We start from the raw sequence: 24,978 nt of genomic DNA, 5'->3' as shown, positions 1-24,978 counted from the left end.
GATAAAACGTTTCCCTTGCATCCAACACCCCACATGTACCACAACAAAATTTATTCAAATTAAAAAACATTTAGATATGCCACACTTGACCTAAAATTTATAATTTTATTTAAAAAAAATGATTTTTTTTTGTCAGTTATCTTTTAAAAAATTACATATAAATTTAAATAGAATATCAAGTTCAAAAATTACTGGCGAACACATTTACAAATCAATACAAACGAATAATAAATACATAATATATTTTAAATGAAAATTTTAACTCAACCTGGAAAAAATCCATATCTTTGAGTACTATGTGGGAGACTTAAAAATTGCAGAAAAGCAAAAACTTCTATTTAACGCTAATTACCCACTTTTCTATTTCACTTTTTTTTTTTTTCAGCTTGATAATTTCGTAAAATCTTAGTTTTCTGAAAATGTGTATCAAAAACTTAATTTTTTGATGAAAATTATAAATGTTAGGCCACGTGTGGGATATCTAAATGGCTTTTAATTTAAATACATGTTTTTGTGGTGCATATGTGGGGTATAGGAGCAATGTTTTATCAAGATACATTTTGAGTTTCTAAAAAAACATTTTATTTTAATTTTGCCTTGCATTACAAGTGCTGGTTCTCACGTTCAGACATAATCGGCACTTGCTGCCGTTGTTCGAATTATATGATTTTTTTTTTTTTTTGACGTAAAAGGATAAAATATAAAAGTGTGCGACTTGAAAAATCAACTTTCGACTTTTTTTTTTGGTGGGGGGGGGGACACCCGAATACACACACATACACGCACACCGTAAGAGGTTTGAACAAAAAACGATTGATAAATTAGCTCATCAGAAGACACTATGAAAAATGCCCGTTATCATACTCTTATACACTGTAATGCTCGTATTTATTGTAAGTCCTCCAGAACAGTTCAATTTTTTCCTTTTCTATAACATTTTCAGTAGCTTCTTTTTATTAGGTGAATACTGTCGAAAATTTAAGCCCCGCTAAAATATTTTTGTTTTTCAATCTTCGGTCTGTTCATATAAAATTCACAAAATTTTCAACTTGCGAAATCACCGCTATCTTCATTTTCCGCGAAAATAAGTGCTTTTTTCCATATAAATATTGGTGAAATATGAAAATTACGATGACAAACTTGGCGTCAAAATGAAATGCCTGAGGTCAGCTGGTATTTTTATGAGTCTTATTTCTCATTGCATCTGATGATGTACCTTGTGTAAAATTTGCGCCAGTTAAATTCGTTTGAACCTTGATTTTTTTTTTTTTTTTTCAGTTTATTTAAAAGTAGTTTCCAGAAATCGCTACAAACTACTATTTTTTTGTAGTTAACTACTCACTACACTACTTTTTTAAAAAAGTAGTGCGCTACACTACAAACTACTAAAAAATGTAGCTACTATAGTAGCGTCGCTACTTGTAGCGCGCTACTTCCAACCACTGAATCATGCTGTATAGCAGAACTTACCAGGCTGCTAGTACTATCTCTTGCTCCAAGACAGAGGAGAGGTTCACCCACCATTTGTACTGGTTATCTCCAAATTTTTAATTTTGGCACTTACATCCCTTTGTTTCTGACTGCCTCATTTGTATTATGCTTTCATTTTGTAGGAAAAGGTAAATAATGATTTGTTTGTTCAAAATTTAGGCAACATATTGTTCTCTTCTGCCCGTATCAATAACTTCGTGCGTTTTTTGAAGAAGTTAAGATCTTCTTCAAAGAAATATACGTTCGTTGAGCATCCCAGTCTTTAAATGTTTATAACAAATATAAATTTGCATCACTTTGTAAAATGTTCTGCAGTTTTTATTAAATTGGAAAGAGGGGGGAAAATGACCTTTTGAGAATGATGCTGCGTCAGAGGGCAATTACCAATCATTACTAATTGGTTCGAGTTAGTGTCAAGATATCTGAAAGAACAAGTTTTATCTGTGAGGCTGAACACCGATATTTAGGGTGACCAGATATCAAAAGACAAAAAATGGGAAGCAAATAAAATTCCTTGAGACCCTCTGCCCCCCTTTTAAAAATATGTTTGTAAAAAAGTATGAAATTGGTGGCCTCTCAATCATTTCAACTGTATCTTAAATACATAGATACTGTTTTCAACTGCTGGTTTAAGGAGCTAAATATGAATCTAATCGTAAGTATAATATTCACTCCAAAATAGGGGAGGGGGTGTCGCCGGTAATTTTGGAAATTTGTTGTTTTAAAAATGCATTTAAGACGATATTTGGTTATGTTCGGGAGGAAAGAGGTTCGATGGCGCTCCCCCGTCAATGTTTCGAAATTGAAACGTTAAAAATGCAATTGTCAACCCCCAATTATGTTAAGGAGAGGGGGGGGGGGGGAGGCTCAGGTGCTCTCCCTTAGACATTTTTCGAAACTGTAGCTTTAAAAACGCTGTTTTAGACGATCTGTTGTGATGTTCGGGGGAGGAGAAGGCCCACTCCCGAGAGTTTTTCAAAATTAAAGTCTTGAAAACGCGACTGTTGGCCGTCTTTGGTAATGTCAAGAGGACCGGCAATTTTTCGAAATTGAAAACTTGAAAACGCGATTGTAAGTCATCGTTGGTAACGATGACTCACAATCGTTAAGGAGGAACGGGCAATTTTTCCAATATTGAAGCGCTAAAAACATAATTCTGGTTGAATTTTAATGATGTTAGGAAGACAAGTTTTCTTGACGATCATTAATGATGTTGGAGGGGGGGGGGGGGCATTCCCCTCGAAAATTTTACAGAAAATTTAGTGAAATCATTTAATATTTATTTATTTTGATTATTTTTTATTTATTTTTTTTTTTTTACTTCCTTTTACAAAAAAGGAAGTATTCGCAAAAAAATTTTCACTAAAAAATCGACATTAATTTTCATTTTACTCACCCCCGAATGAATAATGAGTTTTTTTTTCGACTCGACCACACGTGGATAAGTACTTAAAAACGTATAGACACGCGAAATATCCATAATGTCGATTCCCGAGTTATGTAATTGCGGACGTGCGTACGTATGTCGCATAACTCAAGAACGGTAAGTCCTAGAAACTTGAAATTTGGTACGTAGACTCCTAGTGGGGTCTAGTTGTGCACCTCCCCTTTTGGTTGCATTCGGATATTTCTAAAGGGGTCTTTTGCCCCCTTTTTTTGGGGGGGGAGAATTATTGTTAGTTTCGATGTAAACTCAAGTGGTGTTATAATTTGGCGAACACTTGGCGATGTATCGCCAGTCTTTTGGTCGCCAAGTTTTGTCGCCAACTTGGCGACAAATTTGGCGATTAAAAAAAAAAAATCTGTTCTAATTTGGCCACTGTTTGTGATATTTAGAGAGTAAACTCTTGAATCCCATTAAAATTGCCAGTAATGGGGAAATGACATTAAATTGCAGTAAAAGGAAGTCATGAGATGCACACATCAGCTCGTCTTACTACATAGTTGGTCAACGATTTAGCATTGCACAATACTTAAAAAGACAAAATATTTTCATTCAATTAAAAAAAGTTAAAAATAATTTTGAAATACATTATCATACTCTGTATGAAGTTTAAAAGCAGTATGTAAGGTATAGGAACAATTTTTACATCATATTTTTTTTTTTTACAATGTTGGCTTATAAGTTTTTTTCTTGTCTATTCAGCGATCAGAACATGCTACAAACCTTCAAATCGGTAGTAGGCAGAGTTTAATATTTAGGAAAAAATATTTTCTTAATGTCATAGTTACTGTACAATTTAAACTGACATTGTATAGATTACAAACCCTTCAATGTAATTGGTTGTGCACCTATATCCTATATGTTTCATATTAAAAAGTTTTTTTTTTTTAAATATGATGCTTGACCCGCATTTTTAATCGTGTTCATACGTGCCCTGGGGTTGTTCGCAAGTACCCCCTATAGGGACACATATTGAAAATTTAAAATATTTTTTTAACCATATGGTTTAGAAATATGTAAGTATTTTTTTTTTAATCTCAAAAAATTACATGTCACAAAGAAAAGACACTTTCAATTATGGAGACATTTTTGCTCTGAAAAATTGATAGTATTTTATGAAAATTAAGGAAATGGAAAAAATTGTTTGCATGATGTCCCCCTTTCCCCTACGTTTGAAAAATATGAGTTTTATGCTCTTGTGAGAAACGTTTTTGTTTTTGCAATTGCAGTTTTTATAAAGTTTTTTTTTTTTTTTGCAATTATGTTTGTTGTTGTTTTGAATGTTTGCAATTTTGCATTTAATTTTGTCCAACCTTTTCACGTTCATTTTTTAAAAGAGCTCTAATTTCCGTGTGATGAACTGTACGGAAAATCGTAAATTCCACGTTTATTGTACTTTTCTTGTAGCTGTTCTTTTACTATAATTAGTCTTTATTTAACGGTTGGATAGTAGGAAATTATGCCAGTGTTTATTTATTTGGTTTTTATTTGAAAAGTTTGGACTAAAATTGGAGAAATTGTCAAAATTTCAGGGGCCCCCACCCAAAAAAAAGTTGTCCAGGAAACATTTCAGATATTTTGCCCCCCCCCCCCTACAGATAGCTCTCTCAATTTTAACCTTATTTTTTGTACTATATTGTCGGACCTTTTTGATAACCTTTCATGGTGAGAGTCTCAACCGAAATATTATCAAGAAGGAATCTGAGAACTTTCCATCGAAATTCTACCAGTTTCCCTTAATTTTAGCCCTATAGATATTTTAAATAATATTGTGTTTTGTTCAAACCTTTTTTCTTTTTCTTTTTTTTGTAAGATTTTCCCCTGAATAGATAATAGTCCTTCCACCACCTATTTTACCTATTTTAAGGTAGTTAGATGCATAGCCAGAAAAGTGTTTTCAGAACAGGGCATGATAATATGTTCTTTTCAATGGTCAAAAAATGAAACATTTCTATATTTCAGAGGGTTTTATTTTTTATCCTTGAATCCCCTCCCCCTGTTTTCGCTCTTATTTTAAGGGGATTTTGAACATTTTTCAATTATAATTTTACTTTTGTTTACCGTTACATATTTCTCTTATCATATTTATGCATACTTCTGACTCTCAGTTGGAAAATAAGATTATTGTTCATCTTCTTCCCATACTTTCTTATATTTTGCGCTTCCACAGTTTTATGCACCAATATACGTTTACCATTACAAAGTAGACTGTGATGAGGGGCATTTTTGTTAAAACTTCTTAAAAGAATAAATTGAAATACTGACAATAATACTAGATCCACAGAGCCTGCCATATAGGAAGAGGCCACGACCTGGTTTCAAGAAGCCCCCAACAGGAAACCAAAATTGAAATTTACTTTTGAAAAAAAAAATCCTTTCTATAGTTTGCTCGATGGGTACCAAGCTGCCAGCCACCATTTGAGTTGAAGCATTAGGGCCTACTATGAGTATAAACTAACACTACTTTTATTAAATGTCTTAATTCATAAATATTTTTATGTAGTTTTTATACATTCAATAGTGTACTCTGTATATGCTTAATGCAGTTTTAACTCAAAATTCTAGAAATTAAGTTTTATCTCTTCTTTCCCCCTTAAAGATAGTAATATGCTTGATAAAGATCCTCGACTGGGCACACTTGAACTAGCCTTCATTATTGCTGCTCCTATATGTGCTGTGTGTATTTTTGCTGTAATGGGATGGGGCTTTTGGCAGCTGAGGCAGAAACATCGTAGGTATCAAATGGACTCTGAGAATTCCCTAGAAAGTTGTGAGCCAATGTTGCCTCCAGATCATTCAATAAAGGATATGATTGATATGACCACATCAGGCTCTGGTTCAGGTAAGTAGTTCTTTGAATTTTTTCACCACCTAATGCATGACTTAAAACAGGATACAAATTTTTAAGTTGTAAAAAGTACAAGAAAAAAATTGTACCTGAACATTAAAAGAGCAAGAGACATGTTTTAGACATCACACACATAGATATTAAAATATGACCAGGTAAAAATGTGGAGGTTTTTTCCCCCCATTTTATAGAAAAGAAAAAATTGTTTCTATTCTTTCACTACCTAATGCATTTCTTAAAATTGGATGATATAAATTTTATGTAAGTTGTGAAAAGTACAAGAAAAAAAAATTGTACCTAAACATTTATAGAGCAAGAGATTTCTTAGACACACACATAGCTATTGCAATATGACCAGGTAAAAATGCAGAGGTTTTTTTTTTTCCTTTTTACAGAAAAGAAGAATTTGTTTCTGTTTTTTCTTTACTTTGCTTATTTTTCAAAATTCAAGACATTGAAAAAATATTTTTCAAACTGAGCAAATAATGAGCTATAATTTTTTGTTAATTTTAAAGTACAAAAAGTAAATAATGATCATGAAACTATTTCAAATTCGAATTAATTGGAGGTAATGAATTTTAAATAGCTTCCTTTTAAAGACTAGAATAATTACAAAAATTGAAATAAATTACAAAAAATGTTCATGTACGTAATTTTTTGCATTTTAACGCCATTCAAAATGGCCATTATAGTTTAGTGCTTGAACAACTGTAGAAAAATGCTTCATTTACTTGCTATTTGAGTCTCAGTTTATCGTACTACCCTTCATCAGTCGGCATGCCGAAAATAAACGAGGTTGATCAGCATGCTAGGTAATTCAGGGTTCTTTTTGAAAAAACAAATATACTGGAAAAAAATGTTTGTTAATGAATACATAAATTGAAATGAAAAGCTAAATGAAATGACATATGTCTGTCAATAATGTAGATCATTCAGTAAGGATTCAGTTATATGCCAATAAAATGATTGACTCAGAAGCAATCATAACAAGTAATTGTAATTCAGTCATACATTTTTTGTATAAATTATTTTAAACTCCTTTCGAAGAAGTTTATTTTTATTCATTTGAATTGCTATTTTAAATTTATGTTTTTGTAAAATATTTTAATTTTAGGATTACAAATGTAGTACAAATCGTTGTAGTTTATTTTAAAAAAGTTTTTTGCAATCTGATTTTTTTCATCTGAATAACGAAAAAAGTATTGTTAATTAATAAATTAATGAAATTAAACCTTTTATCAATAATAGAAAGAAAAATTTACGGAACTCACATGACTTTTTAAATCAAGCATATATTTTTATATTAAATAAAGTATATTTTTCTAACCTCCTTTTCTCGGGTCTGCCTTTAAGGACCAGGCAGGGATTATTTCACACCTGGTACACCTCAAATTTTGCAGCGTGCCAGCTGATGAAGGGGATACAGTGTCATGCTTTAAGATCTTGTAAAGTAAAAGATTGAGATCTCTTAGAGTAAATTAGGCTTTGATGTTTGGGTGTGGAATGTACTTTAATAAAGTTTCAACCTTCAAAATTTACTGAGCACTTATATGCAAGTATTTGGTACATAAGGGATGAAAAATCAACTAATGTTTATGATTATTTTTGTTTAATTTAGTTTTTCCTACATGAAATTAACTTATTTATGTATCCTTTCTGTTCCACAGGACTTCCTTTACTTGTGCAAAGAAGCATTGCAAGGCAGATTCAGCTTGTGGAAATCATAGGAAAAGGTAGATTTGGGGAGGTGTGGAGGGGTCGATGGCGTGGACAACCTGTTGCTGTGAAAATATTTTCATCGAGAGATGAAAGATCTTGGTTTAGAGAAGTGGAAATATACCAAACTGTAATGTTGAGGCATAGCAATATATTAGGATTTATTGCTGCAGATAATAAAGGTATTTAATTTTAAAAGCATTATTTTGTATGAAAAAAGAATAGCCCATAAAATTTGTTCATATTAAATGTCTGTATGTAACAGAAGTAAATGATGTTAGAGTTACTTAAAAACAGGCAGGTAGGAAAAAACAAGTTTTTTCATTTAAACCAGGTTTTTTTCGTTTTAAGCATTATTTGTTAGAAGAACGATTTCATTTCTGGAAATTCATGAATATTTAATGATTTATTTGTTAATGAATGTTTAATATTCATATTTGTATTTAATTACTTGATTAATTAAATAATTGAAAGTAAAATATCGTAATTTCAGTTCCTCTTAAGTAGCGCTTTTTATTAGAGAAATATTGTTTGAAAATCTTTATCTTCTAAAAATATACTGTAAATTTAGTAAATTCACCTTAGCACAAAGGAATAATCAAAACAATAATTTACTATGAGAGTTAAGACATAGTTATAAACAACCAAGAATAAAATATTGTAAATCAGTTTCCTCATAATTATAGCTTTCTGTGATAAATATATAAGTAAAAGTGAAATTAAAATCAAGTATTCTAAGCATAGAAAGTACAGTTGACTCTCTGTTTAACCACGCTCTATTTAATGACTTTCTCTATTTAATGACGCTCTATTTAACGACGGCTTTTCACAGTCCCAGATAGTCTACTATAGTATTAAAAGCATTTTATTTAAGGATGTTTTCTACTTAAGGATGATTTTTTGCGGTCCCTTGAAAGCCGTTAAATAGAGAGCCAACTGTATTTTGTATTACCTACAAATAGTGATGTGGATCAGGTAAATACCCAGTGGGTAGGTAAATATTTTTTGGGTATTTACCCGGGTATTTACCCAAAGCCTGGGTAAATACCCAAAAACTGGGTATTTTACAAAAAAAATGCAAAAAGTGAGTCTGAATTTTTTTAAAAAATCTAAATATGAAATAATTGGTAAAACTGATACATACATATGTATTACACAGTTCATAATATTTTTTATTGGAAGACTTGATGAAATTATGAAAGAAACAAATCGTGAACCAAGGAATCTTTCTTTTCAATGTCATAATTCGACAAGTATAAGCAATTCAATGATGAACTCAGGGTTTCAAAATCACAATTTAGGTTAGTCATATCCAAAATGAAAAAAAAAGGAAGCATGAGGGAAGCTTGGAAGAATTAACTGAGAAGTTATTAAGACTATGATGTTATTTATTTATTTATTTATGTTATTGCTGTTTAAGTGATAACATGCAAATATAGAAACAGTTTTCACATTAATAAGCAAAAAAAAAAATATTGTTTTCTGTTGCCTTGCTCATTTGCATTTGCTCCCCGGTACTTCATGATGAAAATGTATTCGAACTATTTTAAATGCACGCAATTAGTTATGTCGGATGGGAAGGTAAATATTTTTTTGGGTATTTAACCGAAAGCAGGGTAAATTATGAAGTAGTAATTGCGTAAAGTACCCTTAGTAATTGCGAATTTCGCCAAAAAAAACTTTAGGTAGTATCAAAAGGTGATGATTTTCTTTTTAAAACATAAACTGTAAAATGAGAATTAAAAAATATAAAAATTTATATATTATAATTTCTTTAATTAAAGGCGTAATGAAATCTTATCAAAAAAAACTGTCAAAATTTAGAATGAACTATTCTAAAACTTAAATAGGATAGCAGGATAATTTAATTTTTTATGGGGTAAAGCAAAGGGATTTAAGTTTAATTTTGTCACATAGATGATGCTAGCACAACTTTTCATCTTTGATTTTTCATAATATCATGCTACTAGTTAGTTTTGGCTTTGAGTTGTAATCAATTTGTCCAAAGCCTCCTAAATACTAAATGCCTATCACATTTGTTTAAAAGTGATCCTCCGCCTGTACACAAACAACGCTACTACCTGACGGCAATACATGGATGGTGTTGCTATGACGATGGATCCAAACTATTCAAATCAAATCGTTAATTGGTTAATTTTAAAATTTAAATTTAGAAGTTAACTAATTGTTTTCTCCGCTTTTAATTTCTAATGCTTTCGACCTTCGATAGTTGGCAGTAGCCAGAAGACCGAAAATATGCTTACTGGGATCATTTTGCTCTATGTTAAAAGGGAGAACGCGATAGGCATTTAGTATTTAGGAGGCGTTAGTTTGTCATTCACTTTGTATTTGTATTGGTAAAACTTTAAATTTTGCTTTGAAAAGTGAAAAACAAAAAAGAAAGATGGGGACATTGATTAGGCATATCCAACACATTTAATGTGAATATCATACTAGATTGCTAAGTTGTTTGACACAATAATTCTTTAAATATGTGATCAAAATGCAATCTTTGGGCAAAAATTTATTGTTTTGTATATGGTTGGTTATATATATATACATAGTGGAATAGACAGAAATGTATTTTAGTTGAATAAAAATTTTTGAAATAAATACCTGGGTAAATACCCATTTTGTGTATTTACCCCTAAAAATAAATACCCATGTATCCATATGACAATACCATACAATACCATATGATAATATCATATATTGTACCATAATAGTGGACCATACCATATGACAATAGTGGGTATTTACCCCTAAAAATAAATACCCAGGTATTTTACATCACAACCTACGAATGAATCACAAGTCTGACGTACATTACGCAACTTTAAAAATCAAAAGTTTAACACATATTTTGTTTAAAGATAAAAAAGAAAGTTGCAGGTTATGTAGGGGAAACTAGGGATACTTGATCCCTAGGGATACATGATCCCATAGCCAAAAATGTACCAAAATCATTAGGTAGAAATTTGAAACCTGACAAATAGTTTGCCAGTTTTTATGTACAAGTATAACTCATACTAAAGTTATACTTGTACATAAAAACTGGCAACATTTTGTTTCTTTCAGCCATTTTGTTTTAGCTCAAGAAATGATCGTCTGACTGTGACAAGGGAAACTTTTTTTAAGGAAAGCGTTCTGAAGTTTACATTAATCATTAAATACAACTTTAAAAAAATTCCAAAGTGTAATGTTAAAGTATAGACAGTCTTTAATAATTGAGACATATTTTAAGTAAATTGCCACTGATTGTTAATAATAGAATAAGTATGTTTGCAAAAATTGCATATTAGGGATACTTGATCCCTTTGTTTGGAGGATCCCAGATGGTCCACTATTGTCATATGGTACAATATATGGTATTGTCATATGGTATTGTATGGTATTGTCATATGGATACATGATCCCAGGGATCAAGTATCCATATGACAATATAAATGCAATAAAAACAATATAAATGTTGTTTACTTAGTTGACATTAACTTTAAGCATTCAAAAAACCATGTTAACATAATAAAATTAATCATAGTTTGAATGATAGATTTAAACAATCCCTACTGTAAATATGCTAAACAATTGAAATATCAGTTCTCACTTGTAACCCTCATAACACCTCAAACATCTAAACATAAACTAACTCTACTTATAAATTATGTTCCGATCAGCCAAATGAGCTTGAACAAGTTGAAATAGAAGTCAATTCGTTGTTTGAAAGAAAAAATAAATTATTTTACTATGGTTAGATTTACAGCAAAAAAGTGAGTTGCCCATTATGTTGACCCATTAGTGGATAAATTGCAAAGTTGGATTTCTAGAGTTTGTAATAGGTTTTCTGAAGCAAAAAGGTAATATGTTTAATCAATCTATTTTTCCTGAAAAATTGACAAAATATGTTAAGCTGCACACATCCAGTTGGGTTGAGCAAAACTTAAAGAACTACAACAAACGAATTGTTTGCATTTGACTTTTCAAGTTTTGAAAATATATAAGTTAGGATTTCTTTTTTATGAGTACACTGATACTTACATTTTTCTCCCCTCTTTTTAAAAATTAATTAAAATGATGAAACTCTTTTAATTTTATTATTGCAAGACAAGAAGCAAATAAAATGATTTTCGTGCTTGTCATCCTATTTTTTTTATTTGTTGTAATTTTAGCTTCATTACGCTACTTCAAAAATTTTTTTAGTTTTATTTATAAAATATAGTATTGTTCACAATTGTATTGGATAATAAGTAGCTGATCAAAAGCATCATAAGTTCATGAAAGTTGTCTACATTTTTCTTTTTTATAAATGTCTAGTGAAATTTGAAGTTATGTTATTTTGTATTCACATTATTATAATCTAATTAAGAAAATTAGAAATTGTGTTTTTTTAGAAACATTATGTAGAAAACTGAAATCCATAAATAAATTGCCGATCTAATGAAAAGACTATGTATTTTCTCAGTGGGATCAAGGATCCCCCATGAAGGGATCATGTATCCCTAGATGTGGGGATACATGATCCCTTTATGAAATTTTTGAAAAAAATTATTTTACCAAAACTATCTGCTTCATTTCATCTAAAAAAATACTGTCAGATATAGGAAAAAATTACCTTTCTTCTCGTACTTTTTTTTAAAAAAAACTGATAATTTGTAGCAGAGAAAAAAATAAAAAACTAAAGTGCGGATCAAGTATCCCCAGTCTCCCCTAATAATTTATGTAAATGCATCAATTGGAAATACTTATACAGATAGGACACATAGGCTTCAAAAAAATCATTATGTTTTTCATTATAGACATTATTTCTCCTGGTTTAATGCATTTAGAAATACAATTTCTTTTTTTTTAAAAATCATTTCAACTAAAACCCTCAAATAAAAAGTCAAAATCTGTTTTTTTTCCCAATCCTAATTTGTTCCGTATTTATTACAATACAAATCCAAATAATGAAACTATACTTTTACAACATTTCAATAATGAAGGTATTTTACTATTAAAAATTAATGATAATTTATTCTTCTACTGTTCATACACCATCCTTTTACTATAGTGGTATTCAAAAAGTTTTTAAGAGGTGAAAATTTGACATTACATTTTGTTATAAAAGCACAGAGTTACACAAATACTTTCTACTTTCAAAAATTTATACATCTTTTTTCTTCCTCTAACCGCATTGTCTATTATAGATGTCAAAAAGTGTGCAAAGTTTTTTACTTTTTTTTTCCTTGTCATCTAAATACTCTACAGAGTTAAGATTTATATACGCTACAGATTGCTCAAATGATTTGTGATTTATCTCTATAACTGTTAAGTTATTCAGCAAACTAGGTAGTAAAATGATATTTTGGCTGAAATATGCTTTTTGGGCTATTTTGAAACGTAAAGGAGAAATGAAAGAAAAATAAATGAATAGATAAAGAAGGCAACAAACTACTAGGATTTTTTCCCTATCTAATTTTAAAAAAACCTAGTTGGTCTGCCTTATACACTAGTGGACAATTGCTAAGGACGGATAGCAATAGCAGCGTTAGGAACCACAAAGTGGAAGGCAAAGAAATATGAAAATTAGCATAAGTGTGGAATACGTTAAGACGTGTTGTGCATATGCTAATTTTAGATTCACGACGTTGCTCGTCACGTGATAGCGCTGATAAGGGATATAAAGAGGATTTGGTCCGTCACAACCATTGTTGTTCAAAGGCAGAATTTCGCGGGAAAGAATCAGTTGACGAACTTTAATTTTTCAGTATGCTTTCCCAACTTCCCGTAGATGATTTTACGGGTGGTCGTGTTGCTGGTAAGTTTGAAGAAGGGGAAAAGTATCAGTTGTTTCCATGGAGTTTGACGTTAGCCGCAGGTTAGTATCAAAGGTTTAAAAATCATTTCAAACAAATGGAATGTGTAACAAATGTCATGGGGGAGGTCGTGTACTCGGTACGACATAAGCAGAAGATTGGTACGATAATGCTAGCAACAGAAATGAACCGGCGCAACACAGCTGCTGAGGTATCAAAGCCGGTTCCTGCCGTTACTAGCAAGCATATATCACAAAAAAAAAAGGAACCAGGCGTTTGCAAGCAGTAGTGCTACATGCCCGACAGCTTGATTTGTACACCCTTTTGCCTACTAGTCAGTATTTCGCCCGTTTGTAATGATGTCATCAGCATCACAATTGGAGAGAAGGCAACTGAGCTTGTGTACCATTCTCAGATGACAGCAGGTTCTGTCTGTCTAATTGTGGATGACAACTGATCCAGCGTAAGAGTAATACTGAATACAGGCCTGAAGAACATAAAGAAAAGGACAAATATCCTACTAGTGGTGTCATGGTGTGAACTGGGATTATGACAATGGCCCTACTTCGCTTATGTTCTGCCAAAAAGACTATGGCTGCCCAGTGATACATTGATGTTGTTCTGCTACCTCATGTTTACATGTTCCGTGGTGCTGTGGGTGATAAATTAGTTTTCATGGATGACAACGCATCATGTCATCGTACAGCAGCTGTCCAGGAGTGTCTAGAGAGCAAGAAAATTCAACCCGATTGGATGGCCAGCACATTCTCCAGATGTGATTTCTATTGAAAATGTTTGGAATGCTTTGTAGAGCAGTGTTGCTGGTCGACAACACCATCCTATAAACAAGGACACCCTTATCCGTGGCTGATAGAGGAACGGGATAAATTACCCCAACAGCCGCTGGATACTGTTGTGGAAAGTAGCAAACGACGTCTGGAAGCTTGTATTGCTCTCTATTGTCCCGGTAGCAGAAATTGCGAGACGCGAGACGTGCGTCGCAGATTTTTCAGGTGCCTGCAGATAATTTCACAAAAGAACAAAAAGAAAGAAAGAAAAAAAATAAATAAATAAAAGAAAAAAAATTAAATACAACTTGACAAAGATCGTTTGGAGATTGTTTTTTGGCCGGAAAGGCACTGCTTTCAGAGTTTCAACTAGAAACATAGTTGCCTTATTTGGTCATCCACAAGATCGAAGTAGACAAGATACTTAAGTGCCTAAGTTTTCAAAAACAAAGCAGAATTGGATGTTTTAACCGCATACTTATGAAAATAACGAAAAATGTGCTGTAAATCGTCTGGCCTTTTTTTTTTTTTTTGGATTTTTAAAAAAAAATTTCTGGAGAAATGAAAAATTTTATATTTAAAATTTTACATTATCCTCATTGCTTTGTAAGCAAAAGTGCTAAAAACTTTTCAACTAAAATGTAGTCTTATGAGGATTTTTATTTTTAATTTTTTTTTTGCAACAAATTTTAGAAATTTATATCCTAATTTTTGGCGTAGCCGCCATGTTTGGTCATTCCCAAGATGTTGGTACGCAAGAACGGAAGACTCTTTAAGTGCCCACGTTTTCATAAACGGAATAAGATGTTTATTGCAATGCAAACTATTGAAAATTATGCAAAATGTGCTGGTTTTTTTTCGGATAATTCTGAATTATTATCTTGAAAAATGCAAAATTTCATCTTTTGAATATCATTTTCATTGCTTTAAGAGGCTAATATGCTAAAAACTGACTATTTCATCTAAATTGTAGCTTTTTAAGGATTTTGAATTTATTACTACCTTTATGATGTAACAAGTTCAAAAATCTATTTATAATCATGAATTGTTCGCGTAGACGGCATGTTTGGCCATTCGCAAGATGAAAATAGACGAGACTATTACTTACTAAGTTTTCAAAAAAATAATAGGATGTTTATCTCAACGTAAACTATTGAAAATAACATAAAATGTTCAATAAATCATGTTTTTATTGAAATTAGTTTTATGACAAATGTGAATTATTATCTACACAATTGTATTTGATCATTTCTTTGGAGCTTTGCTATAGACTAAAACTTTTATCCAAAATGCAGTTTCCAGCCAACTTCTCATTTACTCTATTTATTTATACTTTTTTTGAAGAAAAAAAAATCAAAAACTTATTTGAACTTAAATTTTCCATATTTTAATAAATATGCGTTGAATAGTTGTTTTCCTCCATAGCGTGAAAATTCTATTGATTTTTATGAAAGTAGTGAAGACTGCCTCCCTCCCCTCTCTTTTATACTTCAAAACTAGGCGACAGTGGTGTCCACTAAGTTTTTCGGGTCTAGTGGCCACTGGCCAGTTGGAAAATTTCTGAATCTTGAGCTTTACAAGGGACTTGTGTATTTTATGAAAACTTAAATTAAAAATAATTATAATGCTGCAGATTATTTTCAACTGCCCAAAATAGTGTCGCAGATTGACTAGAAAGTTTCTGCTACTGGGTCCATTGTGGCCCTATCCCAGAAAACCTGTGGACTGTAAACATTTTTTTACTTTTACGTATTCAGCACAAAATGATCGTTTTGTCCTTTAAACACTTTTCAATGCTTTCTGGATTTCAGAGCACTATAAATTACCGTCATTGTAATGTTCTAGTGTTCTGACATTAGTTTATTTCACTTGGCATTAAATTACACTTACTTTTTTGCACCTTGCATAACCCATTGTGATCCATCCTTAGCAATTGTCCACCAGTGTATTTATGTACCTAATAAGAAAAGTTGCATTGATTTAAGAAATGAATTAAAAATATTTAGCAAATTTTAGCATTACATTAAAAAAAAAGTTTGCAAATTTATTAATATGCAATTTATCTCTAAAGCTTTGCTGGTTACTTTGCATTAATTGGATTTTACATCTTCAATCATATGTAAAATTCATGGAAACATTTGGGGGAAAACAATTTAGTTTTTCAAAAAACTATTTTCAAAAAAACCACATATATTCAAAAAAAAAACCCACTTGTTTAAAAGAAAAACCACTTGGTTTAAACCAATGTGGTTTAAACTAAACAACCTTTAAATGAGGTACTACTAACAAAATTTTTATTTTTGAGTACTAGCGGGGAGTAAAGGAGAGTGTGGTTTGTCTTAGCAGCTCTATTCCATTGTTCTGAATGCATAACTGTTGCTGAATACTATTCGTTATGTCCTAACTAATAACTAATCTATCTTAGAAAGATGTATGATTTATGTGTAGACTGAAAATTAAATATTTTTTTCTTAATATACACATTCAAGTTTGAATTGTTGTGCTTACATTTGGTTTCATAAATATCTATTTATTTATTTATTAAGTGTTTTGGTTTAAATTCAATTTCAGACAATGGCACTTGGACACAGTTGTGGCTAATTACTGATTATCATGAAAATGGATCACTATATGACTACCTCAATAAAACTACAGTCGATACTGCTGGGATGTGTAAAATGGCTTATTCAATTGCCAATGGATTAGCACATTTGCATATGGAAATTCTAGGCACTCAAGGTAAGACATTCATTGCTTTGAATCTTACAAAAATTTTATTTGAATTTTGGTGTCCTATGATGTTGACTAAGTTTCCATCAAGTTGGAGACACCTTTTACCTATTCTGCCTGGGCTATTCTATTAGAGAACTTATTCTGCCAGGGTTTAATTTTTGTCAATCTCTTGCACTTTTCAATTTCATGTGAATTTTTACATATCAGACATGAATTCAGATTATTTATGTTTAAAAATATGTTCAGAAGGCAAGTACTAAAAAGTAAACTAAAGGTGCTTGTGGATATAAATATTGTATGTGTTTTAATGTGCAATTTGTTATGTTTGTTTTCACATGATTTAATTTTTTACTTTCCATTTATTTTAGGAAAACCAGCTATTGCCCACAGAGATTTGAAAAGTAAAAATATTCTGGTAAAAAATAAAGGGTCTTGTGCTATTGCTGATCTTGGATTGGCAGTGCGGTTTGATTCTATCACCAACTCTGTTGACATTCCACCAAATCCAAGAGTTGGAACAAAACGCTATTTAGCACCAGAAGTCTTGGATGAAACAATTAACACAAATCACTTTGATTCCTTTAAACGTGCTGATATTTATGCTTTTGGATTAGTCCTTTGGGAAGTAGGTCGAAGATGTGATATTGGAGGTAAGATTTTAGATTTCTAATCACAATAGTTGAAATTAATGAAAACTTTTAAAGGTAACTTTAAAACATTTCGTTACAGTGGCAAAAATATATTTTAATTGTGTTGGTAGTATAAACAAGCTTTGCTCCCACCCTCGCTTTCCTCACTTTTTTTTTGGCAATCGAAAAGCCATTGGAGGTGGAAGCATCAGTGCAAAATCTTCAATTTTTTGGAGGTGGAGCCAAGATTTGAAACTACTACTCTATTCCTCTTTCTTCAAGTTTCTACATTAAGTTTTATTTTTTCATTTAGATGACTTTGGTTACAGGAGAAGAAAGATGGAGGATGAGGCAAAAGTGAAAGTCCCCAGGGAAATTTTTCAAACTTTTAAGTTTGAACTTTTAAAACCCCATTTTTTTCTTGTCAATCTTTCATAGTATTAGAAAAAAGAGGATATTGGGAGGAGAGGATTCATTGATGGTTTCAAAATTGAAGCAAAAAATTGTAAATTTTGAAAAAAAAATGATGAAAATTGAAGTTTCTTGGTAAAGATAGGTGAAAGTGAAGATTTGAGTTTCCGAGGAAGTTTTTCAAAATTGAAATAAATTTTAGGCTATGAGCCACACTTGAATAGGGTAGGGCGGAGCTAGTAGAGCATAGGGACAGGTTGAGAAGTCAATATATCTCGAAAACTATTTACCATAAGTGTATGCATCAAATGGCGGAAAGAAAGGGTTATGGGAGGGGAGCTCATCTCACAATCTTCAATTACAGCTCAAAAAATGAGTGAAGTGCACATTATTAATTTTGTGACAAAAAAATAAAAAAACTCATTTGCTGCAAGTTTCGTCTGTATTAGTCCAATGTTATCTGTTTTCTGTTAAACAAGTTTTATTTTTTCATAAATTTACTGTACTTTTGATATGTATAGAGATTCTGGGTATAATTCGTACCGTTTTTTCGTAATCTCACTTTTATTTTAAGACTTTGGTTTGGGTTTAGTTGAGCAAGTATTGCTCAATTGACCCCCACAACTCAAAACAAAAGTAGTAATATGTTTTTTGCTTTTGTTAGGAAGCCAACTTATAAAAGAAAAAATACACGATGTTCTTACATTACTGACGACATGAATAATACTGCAAAGGCTGTCAATGATGGGGGAAAAAGTGGATGCTGCCACAAAATAATTCGGTATCAAACGGATGACTTTGACAAAATTTTTGAAGAAATTAAAAGTTGGTGATGTATCCGTGGGTTATGCAAAACCAAGGCAAGTTTTTTCTTCTCAACAAGAGGACTCTGTAAAAAAATACTTGCTGCAAATGGCATCAATTATGGATATATCCCCAAAAGACGTTGGTCGCCTTGCCAATGAGTGTGCTGTTAAGTTTAGCATTAAAATTCCATCCGCCTAGACTTCAAATAAGATGGCCGGAAAAGATTGGCTTACAAAGTTTTTAAAATGAAATCCGTAACTATCCATTTGAAAACCAGAACCATTTCAGTTTATTTGAAAAAAAAAGAAAAAACTTTTAAGTTTTGTTAATTTGTCACTAAAAGACGATAAATAAAGAGTTGATTGTCAAACAGAAATTTTATTTCATCTCTAGTTATCATTTATCCTATGGTTTGGATAGATATTATAACTGCTCAACTTGCCCCATACCCTTGCTCAACTTACCCCATGTATGCGGTATGTTGAGCAAGTTTGACATTTTGCATTCCAACAGCTGCTGTAGCTCTTAAACGTGTGCTATTAGCAACAAATTACTATGGACACTTTTGAAAAGCGATACATTACTAATCCATCAGGCTGTATAACAATTGATTGAGATGTATCGTTGAGGAGCACATATCCACTCAAGTGAAAAATTGCTCAACTAGCCCCGCTTTACCATATGGTACCTTCTGAAGTTGCCAATGGGAAGCAGGCCCAGACTCCTCCTAAATACAGCACTGTGATGCATTTATCAACCTTTCATTACTCCACTGATGAATAAATTGATTCCTTTGAAGTAGTTAATTTAGTAATCAGAGTTAGCTGTAGCAGATTGGAGCTTCAGGTCCATTGGAAATAGAGGAGCACACACTAGCAAAATTGAAACCAAATGAAGAAATTGACTTGGAAGCCTGTAATGGGTAATTTTAGAGGTGTCAATAAAGGTAGGGTGTTGGTCAAATTTTTTTCGTGAGGAACATTATCAGCTTATGATGCAGCCACAACTCAGTTTCCTGACATGTTGAAGTGAATAAATTCTGATTTAGACTTTGTAGATGTGCAAATCTTATGCTCCAACAAAGCTGCTCTTTAATGAAAAAATGCTTCCAGATAACTAAAGATTTTAAGAACCCTAAAAGAAAGTGCACTAAGGAGCAAGAGCCTTTTGCAGAAACACATATCAACAACAGAAAAAATAATTTCACCACCAACTCACATTAACTGTTAATCCAAACATTTTGCCCTGACTAAACAACTAATATGCCTCAGCCTTGGGGCATATAAGGAGAATCATTTAAGGCGAGGGAGGGGGGGGGGGGTCATAATTAATGTATGTAGGAAATTACTAATGGATGGGAGGAGGTGAATTTTTACTCTGAAAGAAGGATTTAAAAAATCATGAATAAGTACATACACAGAATTCAATGGTAAAAGTTCCTGATTCCCCTATTTTACTTACCTTTTTTTTTTCAAAGTCCTCCCAAATAAAATTTCATTTTCTGGGTTTATTCACTCCCATGATTAATAAAATGTATAATTTTATTTAAACCCATAACTAATGGCATTCAGAATTTTTTTTCTGGATTTTTGTAAAAAAATTTTTATGATGGTTTGACAGTTTTTTTCATTCTAGGAATTCACGAAGATTACCAATTACCATATTATGATATGGTGCCTTCAGATCCTAGCATTGATGAAATGAGGAAAATAGTTTGTTTTGATAGACTAAGGCCGCCAATTCCAAATCGATGGCAGTCATGTGAGGTTAGATTTGCTTTTTCTGTTTAATAGTTGATTTTAGTTGATGCATTAAAAAAAGGTTGTTTTTTGTACTATTTGTTTTCCCTTATATCTTTTGTTAACATATTTTGATATGCAAGCATCGGAGATGTCACTGAGTCGGGTGGAGTACAGAACAATGAAAGGTTGCAAGGCATGGAAAATCTATGTGCTGAAATTAAAATTATGAAAATCAATACTATAGAATTTACAAATACTTGAATTTTGAGCAAATTTTGTGTGTTTTATATTGTAATTACTCATGAATTTTAATTAAATGTTATATAAATTTTACAGTTAAATATTTGAATCATTTTTATATGCCATTCTAAATTTAAAACTGTGTCCATGTTATTATACAAAATATTTCATAATTTCAATTAGATTTTAAATGACTAAAATTTGAGGGCCCTCGATATTAGAGAGCCTTTGGTCTAGGTGTAGTCAGCCTGTGCCTTAATTGGGCCCTGTATAACAGTTAGCACGTTAAATTGTATGCACATGCACTGTGATTACTAAGCATTGTTATGAATTTTCGTGTCAAAAAGTATCTCCTCTTACAAATCCATCTAAGCATTTTGTAAGATAATATCAACATACATGTAACATTAATTTTTAAAAGCTAATGGATTTTAGATATTCTCTTACCAGGTACGAATAAGATGGGTGTCATTAAAAAAGTTTCGTCCTTTTTATTGATACTTATAACATGAATAACAGGTCCCTGAGAGAATGTTTAGGTTATTTAGAGGAAAAAAAAGTGGGCAAATCTCACTCCCAGTTAAAATTTAAGAGAGATTTTAAAAAATTGATAGAGATTTTTTTTTTAAATATTTTTTTCTCGAGATATAACAAGGTTTAAGGACTAAGTATTACCACCTTTTGCATTGGGGAAATTTGTTACAGGTTTCATATTTGAAATATGACAAAAAATTGTCTGATACTTCATGGCATTCCCATTTTTAATAGATAAAAATATCAAGCCGCATGCCTTGGCAAAGTATGCTGAACATATGGTTATTTTGCTTTTTTAAGTTATATTAAATCTTGATTTAATTTTTTACCCACTTTTGCTACAAGTGTGTTTAAATTGTTTTCATTTTATTTTAGTGTAATATTTTCCTATGTTACCAGTGATCTCACTTCCGAAAAATTTGAAACAATTGATACCTCCTTCAAAGCCCAGTAGCTCAGTGGTAGCACTTTGCACTCCCACGCCACAGGCTGGAGTTCTGTTTCCCGAGTTAGGCATGGTTGACTCAGCCGTTCGTCCCTTCAGTGGGTCAATAAAATGAGTACCAAGCTTGCTTGGGAACCAAACACTGGGGGTTCCTCATTAGGCTGACCACCTAACCGGAATATCTGCCTTGCACCCCAGAACCCCTGGTCAGGAAAACTGAGTTGTGCACAGTAGGCCTTGGCCCTCACGGGCTGTCCTGCTACAAGGTTTGTTTTAGATACCTCCTTCTTGTGCATTCATTTTGGAGACTACTTTGCATCTTTAGTTTTGAATTCAGCTGCTTTGCATTTTCAGTATTACATAAGAAAGATATTTTTTTTATTTAAAGGAGGGTGAGACTAAATATAACATTTAGTTTAGTCCAGTAAGTTATTCAATTTTTAATCATAAGTAAAAGATTGAAACTGACTTGGAATAGCATAACTGGACCCACAGCCTGTTGCTAATCGTCACTTTTGTATTTGCATTTTAGAAAGCACTGATTAAAAAAGTTCCAATTTATAATGTTGCTTATGCGTTTCACATATTGCCTTTCATATCATCACCTTATTATTTGTTTCACATCATTTTGAACTACAGAATGTAGTTCTCCTTGGAAGTTGCTAAACAGTGTACAACTATCCAAGGCTTATTAACGTGCAATCATTTTGAGTGTGTAAAAAATTTAAGTGTTGTAGATACAATTTTTCTTTCCAATTGTAAGCTGTTGATAGATTTTTTCCTGCCGAAATATTTTCTTTTTGTTTTTAATTCCTGCCTAGAAATAAATCATTCTAAAAATGTGTAATCATCTTCTTTAAATTGTTCATTATTGAATTCTATATAGTTCAAGATTTGATTTCAAATAAAAAATTTTTATTTTGTTTTAACTGTCATATGTTTATATTTTCACTTTCACTTAAAATGCATTGCTTTCTCATAACGATACGTAAATTTGAAGCTGAAAAGCTATGTTAAACGAACATTCATATTAAGTTACTTAAGTTGTTGCAGCAGTCTCTGTGTGTGTGTGTTATCTGCTATATTAAAATTCCATCATGTCTATATTTGTATATATGCCGTGGGAAGGTAAAGCTCTGTATCTGCAATGTTTTTTTTTTCTTTGCATTTTTGTCATATATTATACTTCAACTTTACTGTGCAAGCTTGCTTGTTTGGTTACCCCTGAAGAAAAGCAGAAAAAAACTCGAAATTTCAACATTTCCCAATTGTTAGTATTTGGAATCCATATTTTGCTTCTTCAAATATCTCAAAAATGCATTTCTGCAGATACTACACTTTACCGCCCGGTATGTATGTATGTAATCCCAACTCCTCAACAACAAAAGCACACTGTTCCAAAAGATTTGTAACTTTTCAGTTAACGTTATAAACTTAATCTCACCTTTTTTAATTAGCTAAGAAATTAATTAAAAAATCAGTTCACAGCAACCTTTCTTTCCCTTCACAATCTTCGGATCTCTGCTTGCTGGCATCCTGCTAATACTGCTTTGCAAGAATTAAAACATCAATTCACAGCGATGCACAATGTTTCGATTAGTACAAGCTAGGTGGGCAAAAGTCATTTTCAAAATTCTAAACTTTGGTACTGGGTTAACGTTAACTATAAACCAAAACATGATACTTAATTATTTGTTTATGTCTAACTCCCTTCCGTCACGTGAGTAATAAGGTTCTAAAGTACGAATCCGTTTGTAATAGAATGAATCAGTTGAGTTCCAGACATTATTTCATCACACAAAATTAAAGTTACTAATTTCATATGATTTTATTGTTCAAGATGTATATTATTTATACTAGTAAGTGCTTTTTTTCCTAATTTAATTAACCTATCTGATAGTTAAACAATGTTAAAAATTTTTTTAAAGATGGACGAAGGATATTTTGCCCGTTTCAAAACTTTCAAGTGATGGTAATGACTTGTACCCATTTGTACCCAGACTAAATTTTCTGTATATAGTAGCTGCAGCTTTCCCATTATTAATAAGACTTATTACAGTCAGCACACTTGAGTACGGCATACTTTTTTTACCCAAAGCTTTGGGTGCTTCAATCATTCTTCAAAGAAATCTTTACTCGAAAGAAAATATTGTACTAGTGTGTGCTGACTATAATACGCCTTATTAATAATGGGAAAAGTGAAGCTATCATATAGAGAAAATTTACCCTCTACAAACAGGTAAAATCATTACCATCACTTGAAAGGTTTTAAACAAGCAAAAACTCCTTTTTTTACCTTAAAATTTTTTCAAATATTGTTTAACTATCAGATAGAGTAATTAAATTATGAAAAAGAAAAAGCACTTACTAGTATAAATGATATTTATCTTGAACAATTAAATCATGTGAATTTAGGAGCATTTTAATTTAGTGTGATGAAATGATGAATTCTAAACTTGACTTTTGTCCAACTAGCTTGTATTAATCGAAACACTGTGTGACGTTTCTTTTCCTTCAAAATCTCTGAATCACTGCTAGCTGGCATCCTGCTAATACTGCTTTGCGCGAAAGTGACGCTACAAAATTCCAGGTTCCCACAAAACTGCATTCAGTTTGATGTAGCATGATGAAAAATGGCCTACTTACTGGTTTTAACTATTTCAAATGATAAGCCTTAAGGCTTATCATTTATCCATAATCCTTAAAGCTATCTATAAAAATTAAAACATTGAAAATAAGTGAATGCATCAGGTGGCAAAAAAAATATTCTTTTGGCACTCCTGAATGGTGTTTTTTTTTTTTTTTTTTCACATTTATACTTTAGCATGGTGCCGACAATTTTCGATAGTTTATTTTCATTTTTATTCAGTTTATCCTTTTAGTTCATAATTCAAACTATTTCATTTTGTTTTCTGACGTCAAATCTTTAAAATTAATAAATTATGTTTTGATTTCTAATTGATACTTATTATTTTTTCTTTTTAATAGGCCCTGAGAGTTATATCCAAAGTCATGAAGGAATGCTGGTATCATAATTCAGCAGCACGTCTGACGGCTCTTCGAATAAAAAAAACTCTAGCAAATCTTGGTGCTCAAGAAGATCTGAAAATATAAATTTCTCACCTTATATGTTTTTAGTTAATGATATTCATTGTGGTAACATCATGTGCCTAACATAATCATTCAACTTAGACTTGTGTACATGTGGTTGGATCTCTATTAGTCTGCTCCTGAAAAGAGCGGGCACTTTGCAATTGAGAGAATTAGAGCAATCTTCTGTGTAACTTATTATTTTTGTGTATTTGTTTAAATTTTATCAGAATTTATTTCAGTTAATTATGGTATAATAATTTTTGTT

General features: G+C 31.6%; 1 protein-coding gene across 1 annotated transcript in view; it reads left to right on the top strand.

Moving 5' to 3' along the window:
* LOC129231083 (TGF-beta receptor type-1-like) overlaps positions 1-24,734 on the top strand; it is a 72,067-nt gene extending 47,333 nt beyond the window's left edge. The window contains exons 5-10 of the mRNA XM_054865329.1: positions 5,535-5,777; positions 7,451-7,681; positions 16,651-16,818; positions 17,181-17,462; positions 20,295-20,425; positions 24,609-24,734. Coding sequence (XP_054721304.1) covers positions 5,535-5,777; positions 7,451-7,681; positions 16,651-16,818; positions 17,181-17,462; positions 20,295-20,425; positions 24,609-24,734 — 1,181 coding nt within the window. The remainder of the gene's footprint in view (positions 1-5,534; positions 5,778-7,450; positions 7,682-16,650; positions 16,819-17,180; positions 17,463-20,294; positions 20,426-24,608) is intronic.
* The last annotated feature ends 244 nt before the right edge of the window (positions 24,735-24,978 follow it).

The sequence above is a fragment of the Uloborus diversus genome, chromosome 10 (assembly GCF_026930045.1).
Source record: "Uloborus diversus isolate 005 chromosome 10, Udiv.v.3.1, whole genome shotgun sequence".
Classification (NCBI taxonomy): domain Eukaryota; kingdom Metazoa; phylum Arthropoda; class Arachnida; order Araneae; family Uloboridae; genus Uloborus; species Uloborus diversus.
The sequence above is the reverse complement of the archived record's forward strand: the minus strand, read 5'-3'. Positions and strand labels throughout refer to the sequence as shown.